Consider the following 7482-nt stretch of genomic DNA (forward strand, 5'->3'; position numbering starts at 1 on the left):
TAGCCAAGCCTTAATTGTTGTAGTTAACACTAGAGGGGTTTGACCACCAGGCCGACTGGCTATAGGAATCAGCTGTATGGAAAACGTCTGCCTTCTGGGGAGGCGCTAATCCAGCCTTTGCCTGAGGCGATCGGCAAATGGCTGTGCGCAGGGTTTGGGCGGGGCGGGATCAACAGGGCGGGCAGAGGGAGCAGTTATGGCCACGCTCAGTCCCGTTCCCAGAGGCTCTGCTTCTCAGAACCCCGGCAGCTGCTGCAAACTTCGGAGAGAAAGCTGCCCTCAGGTTCCAACTGATGCCGGATAATCTCGCTTCTCCTGTTTGAGTCTGGGTCCCTAGAGACTCGCCCGGATCTGGAGCCCAGAGTCTGAGACTCACTCCCGACAGAAAACGACAACCGCGCCCTCAGCCACCAGCCCGCTTTGCGCGCGCACCTCGGTACCTTTGTATTTTCCACACTGCGCCGCCTCTGAGCCTCGATTTGCTGTTCTCTTTCCTTCTAGTTGTAGAGTCTCTCTTCAGCCAGCCTTCCTGTGGTTCTGGGTGATGTCCGTTCAGTCTTTTAGTTGTATTTTTGAAATGGTTGTTTGTGGCAGCGGTCTCCGGTGTTTACCTACGCCGCCATCTTGGTCTCCCTATCGAAATAAATTCTTAATACGATAAACACTGAAGGAATTAAAGCATGGTAATGAGATAGAAGGGAAAACCTCTCAAGGAAGCACTTAAATATCAGACTGAAAAATTCAGTCATCTCAAGCAGCAACACCCAGTAGAAATACAATGGGAACCACATATATACTTTTAAATGTTCTAACAGGTACATTTTTTAAAAGTAAAAAGAGCCGAAACCGGTTTGGCTCAGTGGATAGAGCGTCTGCCTGCGGACTGAAGGGTCCCAGGTTCGATTCCGGTCAAGGGCATGTACCTGGGTTGCTGGCACATCCCCAGTAGGAGATGTGCAGGAGGCAGCTGATCAATGTTTCTCTCTCATCGATGTTTCTAACTCTCTATCTCTCTCCCTTCCTCTCTGTAAGAAATCAATAAAATATATTTTAAAAAAAAAGTAAAAAGAAACACATGTAATTAACTTTAATATTGTATTTAACCCAATATGTCCAAAATATTATGATTTTCTTTTCTTTTTGATTTCAGAGAGGAAGGGAGAGGAAGAGAGAAACATCAATGATGAGAGAGAATCATCAATCAGCTGCCTCCTACATGACCCCTACTGGGGATGGCGCCCACAACCTGGGCATGTGCCCTGACTGGGACTCCAGCCATGACCTCCTGGTTTTAGCTCAGTGCTCAACCACTGAGCCACACTTACTGGGCCACATCTTAATTCTGATGTTAGTTTTTAACAAAGTCAATGTAGTACTAAAAAACAATAAAGTGTTTATCAAAAAATTTTTACACTACTTCAGTTTTAAATTCAATGAAAAATTTTGAAGATCTTTATTGATTTTTTTTAAAGGGAGAGCAAAAGAGAGAAACATTCATGTAAGATTGGCTACCTCACCATCTGATGGAGCCAAAACCCAGGCATGTGCCCCAACCAGGAATAGAAGGGGCAACCTTTCAGTGCACAGGACAACGCCCAGCCCACTGGGCCACACGAGCCAGGGCTAAATTGAATAAAATTTTCACCAGGGAGGTGAAAATTCAGTTTTTCAGTTGCACTAGACACAGGAAAGGGAGTATCCAGCTCAAAGACCCTGCGATAGTAACACTTTTTCTTGGTTTGGTGCACAGAAGGAAGGCCAGTGGGGCAGTGTGGTGAAGGCGTTGAGGGGAGGGGTGGGCGCACACAGGGGCTCAGGGTCAAAGTAAAGTTTATGTTTTATTGCAAGTGCAAGGAAAAACCAGTGGGGGGCTTTAAACCAGAGTGGGATGCCATCATAGGTTTTCGGAGAGGTTTCTTTGGAGCACTGGAGGATGGACTGTAAGGGGCCCGGGGCAGCACAGAACACAGTGGCCTGGCCCAGGGTAGCGGAGGCGAAGAAATGGGTAGAGTCCGGATTTATTGTGAAGGCAGAACTGAGAGGACAGAAAGGGAGAAGGGGTAGTTAAAAACGGTGGAGTTGAGTGGGGTCCCTTAGGGAGCGAAGAGGGCCAGTCTGGGCCAGGTCAGTTTTGCTGAGGATGGAGGCGGCGGGACATGATTAGGGAGCAGGACGGGGCCCCCTGGGGTGAGTCGAGCAGGTGGTGGGCAGTGGGTGGGGATGTCGGGTCCGTGGCCTCCATAGCCCAAAGATTCCCAGGCAGAGGCGAGGTCGAGTGGGGCGGGAGTGGGCGATTGGGACAGCCCCGGCATTTCCCAGCAGAGAAAGGCTTCGATTAAGAAGGTGACGCGGATCCGGCCCCCGCCGCCCGATCCCTGCGTAGCCACCCGCGACAGCTGCAAACAGCCGGCGCCCCCCTGCTGTGACCCGTGCGCCTCCTGCATGTGCCGCTTCTTCCGCAGCACCTGTTCCTGCCGAGTGCTCAATCCCAACTGCTGAGCGCCGCTCCCGGCTGTCAGCGGGGCGGGGCTTCCAGGTAGGACCGCCCCCTCGACCCTGGGGTCCCTGAAGGGCTGGTGATCTCTAGTAAGATGTGGCTTCTTAGGACTGGGCGCGGGCGCGGGCGTGGCTACTGAGGTTGGGGCGTAGCTTTTAGCAGGCGGGACTTCAAGGGCTCGTGGCTTGGGCTGGGCTAAAATCCAAATAGTTCATGCAGGCCGATTGAAAGTGTGTGGCTGTTTCTTTAAAGGACCAGAAAGATCCTTTTCCCTTCGAGGAGTCCGCTTTACATCGAAAGTACGGCAGGCTGCGCACGCACTATTTCCGTGGTCTTGGGGGAAACCCGATCATCCCGGCCCTAAAACTATACTCCTCTTAAGCGTTTCTCCGGGTCAGCTGGAGACAGTGCTGCCCCCTACCTTTAAACCTGAGAACACCCGAAGATGCCTCCACATCCAGGGAATGCAGACCACCAGACAGAAAGGAAGCGTTAAGGAACTACCATTCAGTCTTTCCCCTTCTAAGGAGCTCCCCCTACCCCCCGCCCCCGAGAAAAACAAGGAAGGTACAACTCCATACACAATCTCACTGGTTTGTCTGTCCTGGGGGCATCTGCAGATAAACCTGGGATGGCTGCTTGTGACTGGGCGATGCCATGGGTCCCTACAGCCAGAAGGCTATGCCTTAGGAGACTTCCAAACAAAGGTGCCACTTGTGCCCACTCCTCCCTTTTTTCCAGGGATTTCCAGAGGTGCAGGGGACTGGGAGGAGTTTCTCCCACTGCCAAGCTAAATAAATACTGACCATTGGTCCCCAGGCATTTTTAGCCCTGACAACCTTTAGTTGGGGCTCCAAGTAAAAAGCAGGGGTTCAGGACTCCTTCCTCACTCACCTCAGTGTCAGCCAGGAAGCAGGCAGTGAGCTTGGTGATTTGAAAATAAAAGGAAACCACTAAAATGGGAGTCCAGAGGCCAGAAAGGGAAGCTCTAACACTCCATGGCAACTACAGGAAGAGTTGTCAATTACAGGCCCCAACAGGAAAAGATGTTGGTTGCATCTCCTACAAGAAATCAACTACCCTAGCAACTCTGCCAATGAGAAACCATCACCTCCCTGAAATCACTTTTCTCCAATGGACCTTTGTTCAAAACCTATCCCAAATTCCTTTTTCTCCATAAAATACGGTTCCTTTCCTTCATTCTATGGCTTTTGTTATAGTTTGCTTGCCCTGATTTGCAACACTGCTGTTCCCAAATAAACTCATTTTTGCTGATAAAATAACTTAAAAAAAATTATTGACTTTGGAGACAGAAGGGAGAGAAACACTGGTTCGTTGTACCACTCGTTTGATGTCCCAGAGAAGGGATTGAATCTGCAACCTTGGCATTTCGGGAGATGCTCTAACCAACTGAGATACCCGGCCAGGTAAAATAACTTTTACTTTTAAGGTCAACAGTGAGTAGGCAGCAACCTTTGTCCTGGATTATTGGGGCCTGTCACTTAAAATGTCCCAAGCTGTTGTCTGAAATTTCATTTTTAGAAATTATCTGAGTCTGTGAGAAGCTAAGTGCAGCATATCTTTGGACGGACCTGGGAAGAGGAACACCTGGGATACTGCTTTGGGGAGAAAGGAGATTGAGGTGGGAAGGAGGTCTTTGATCCCAGCCAAAGTCAGGGGTCACAAAGAAACTCCCAGCACCTTGTGGCACAAGGGCTACAAGAGCAGGGACGCCACTTGTCAGTGCACCCCAGCAGCTGGACCCCTTCCTCAAGGAATCACTACAAGCAAGAAACAGGAAGTTGCAAACTGGCGTAAGGTGATTTTATGTCAGAGTGGAACATCGATCAACTGCCTCCTGCACACTCTGACCAGGGATTAAGCCCACAACCTGGGCAAGTGCCCTGACCAGAAATCGAACCAGCAACCTCTCAGTGCAAGGGATGATGTCCAACCAACTGAGCCATATGATTTTTAAAAAGCCTCTGTACAAGAATGATTCTAGAAACTGAGGCAGAAAAAATGTGAAGCAGGTGCCTCAGCCCTGATAACTACCATGTATCTCTGTCCTTGGAGGTGAGGACAGTGGGGCTCAAGGGCCAACACAACTACAGCCACCTCCCCTGGCCCAGTTGTCCAGTCACAATCTTCCATTTTTCAAATTCCTTAAAACTCTCTCCTTTCCAAGGATCTTGTTCCAACTGAAGACCCAGGCTGTGCCTGCAGTGACATAGCCAGTATGCAATAGGAGGCAAACTTCAGAACTTGGACCAGATAGAGCAGGAACCACCTGGATAGAGTACAAGGGAAAAGATGGGTGCTCCAGGCTAAGCTAGTAACACAATTCTGCACTCTGGACAAGTCTGTGCTTCTCTGGGCTTCCTTTTCCTTGTGTATAAAATGGGAAGCTCCTGCCATTATTCCTGATGTTCTTGTTATAAATCTGAGGTAGTGATGTTTCTTGTGCCTTAATAAGAAATATTGGGGGTAGGGGGCCCTACCAGTTGCTTGTTTTGTTTACTATCACTTAGGCTGCAAGACCATAGGACAAGAACCTTTTGTACCTTGTACCACAGCTGCTGATAAATGCCATCATTAATGAGATTAGGAACATACTGCAGCCACTACTCCTGTGTTTTCCAGACGTTGCTCACCAACCAGGCACCAACGTACCAGTCCGTTAGTGATTAAAAAAACACACACCACTTAGCTGCTGAGTCCAGACAACTGCATGGAAGATGAACCCATTTATTCATTCAGCAAACGTGTGCTGAGCACCTACAATGTGCCAGGTGCTGTGAATATTGCGAATGAGTCCAATATGGATCCTCTCCTTACAGAACTTATGGTCCAGTGGACCATGACCATAGGCCCTGGTAGAGGCTAAAACAGTTGTTAGGAATGGTTCCCTTTCCTGAGAAAACAAAAACAGCCATGGCCAGGCTAGATAGTACAGGACCCTTGGCCAATTCCTTCTTTCCCCAGGAAGCTTTGATGGCAGAGCCCAGACATCAGGAGTCAGGGTAAGGGGCTTAGGAGACACATCATCTTTCATTATGAGCGCCTGGTCAGCGTTACCCATGTGACAGATTAGCAGACCTGAGATCAGAGTTAAGGCTAAGACCAGACTGGCAGGACATCTCCAAAAAAGGAAAGGGGGAAAAAAGCCTGGGTAATAAACCAGAATCCCTAGGGGACCAGAGGTGGGGGGATTACATGGGATCTCACAGATGGGAACATCTGGAAAGGCAGTTCCTGTGTCTAGGAGGAGACAGACTTGAGGGAACAGAGTGTGCTTGCACACGAGCCGGGCCCGTTGGAGGATGATGGCTGTGGTGCAAATTAAGGCATTTAACCTCTCTGGCTCAGATGAACAGTGGCCTCCTCCTCTTTTCTACTGAGAAGTCATTGTCCCAAAGATTACCATGGTAGAGTGGCTGAAGTGGGCACTGTGGGCAGCATTCATTGGTGGCAGTCTTGCCTTTAGGGGACCTGGGTTACAGTTCCAGAGTTACTGCTCCAAGTGTTGGAGGGTCTGAAACCAGGCTCCCTTCCTCCTAAACCAGGGCCTGTGGGTGTGGAAAGAGCTTGGATTTGGGGTTAAGAGCCCTACCTAGTACAAAACCAACTCTCGTGGTGTCTCTCAGAGCCTTAGTTTCTTGGTTTGTAAAACAGGAATTCAAGTCCCTACAAGGTTATCATGAAGAATAGCCAAGTTCTTACTTAGCACAAGTTCTAGCACACAATTAAGTGTACAAGAAATAGCACTGGGCATGGTGGTGACTCTTGGGTCTGTTTTGACCACTGATGTCATGATCAGCTAAGTGGGTCCCATGTCATTTGTCACTAATAACTACCATTTAACTACCAAAGTTTGTAAATTACTTACAGCAATCATATCAGGTGTGCATATAACCTACTGTATAATTAAGGGTCAGCCACTTGGCCTCTCTGAACCTGTCCTCATTACTGGCATAGGAGTAATATCACCTCATAGCCAAAGGCTGAGAATACAAAAATGAACAAGACACAAGTATGGAATATTCAATCAGGAAAGGACATTTCAGGAATCTGTGCAGCCAAAAAACTCTTTTTCTCTTACCCTCTCACTCTTTTCTTGCTTAAGCCAGTCTGCTGCTGCCTGGAATACGCTTGCTTTCAGTTCCTTCTGTTAAGTCCTCATTTCTATCAAAATTGATTTCAAGTATCACCTCTTTCCTGCTGTCTTTCTCCTACTGCTGCCAGGCACTAAACTCTAAAGCTGGGCAGATAAAGAGATGTACCAGGAGATGGCAAAGCTGTTTGTGTGCCTGCCTTCTACCTCCAGCTTGAGATCTGAGCAGGCTGGGGTCAGGTATTAGCCATTCCCATTGGGCTTCCATCCAGTAGATGACCCTTAGAGCAGTTTCCAGTTACCAATCCCAGGTAGGTTATTTTGCTTTAATATTCCAGACAAGAACAGGGGTTCAGCCAATGACCATTTAGGCAAATAGGAGGGAGCCCAACTTTCCACCCACCTTTCTGTGATTTCATTCATGAGGCCTTTTATAAACTGTGACTTTAGGAAAGACACTTAATTTAACCTCTGAGTTTCCATTCTCATCTATAAAATTAGGATATATAATATAATAAGCTTGTTGTGAGAATAAAGAAAATCAACTACAAAGCCCCTAGCAGCCTGTAGGTGCTCAATAAATAATAGTTCCCCAAGCAGCACTGGATCAGCCCAAAGTGGAAATGGGGCAAAAAAGAAAATATGAATTGGGACACAAAAACTAAGGTAGAGGAAATAAATACAAACAGGAATTACAATAAATGTAAAGGGTTAAATTCACCTACTAAATGAATCTTAGATTGGGTTAAAACCAGGCTGTTTAGAAGAGACAATATAGTTCTCTTCACTTTACCCATCCTTCCAATCCCAAAGGTTTGCCTGCAGCCTTTATAACTCCACACCACAGACAACCCCATGTCTTTTTATCCCC

The 7482-nt window shown here is 47.9% G+C and overlaps 1 protein-coding gene across 5 annotated transcripts in view; it reads left to right on the forward strand.

The window, feature by feature from the left end:
- The window catches only part of ASIP (agouti signaling protein), a 100997-nt gene extending 98466 nt beyond the window's left edge, over window positions 1–2531 (forward strand). For 4 of the 5 annotated variants that reach the window (XM_070421509.1, XM_070421511.1, XM_070421508.1 and 1 more), the window contains one exon: window positions 2320–2531. In XM_070421509.1, coding sequence (XP_070277610.1) covers window positions 2320–2499 — 180 coding nt within the window. In that variant the 3' untranslated portion in view covers window positions 2500–2531. The remainder of the gene's footprint in view (window positions 1–2319) is intronic. The other variant, XM_070421510.1, reaches the window with a different exon arrangement.
- The last annotated feature ends 4951 nt before the right edge of the window (window positions 2532–7482 follow it).

The sequence above is a fragment of the Myotis yumanensis genome, unplaced genomic scaffold (assembly GCF_028538775.1).
Source record: "Myotis yumanensis isolate MYYU_CA2020_CCGP unplaced genomic scaffold, mMyoYum1.0.hap1 SCAF_7, whole genome shotgun sequence".
In the NCBI taxonomy this organism is placed as follows: domain Eukaryota; kingdom Metazoa; phylum Chordata; class Mammalia; order Chiroptera; family Vespertilionidae; genus Myotis; species Myotis yumanensis.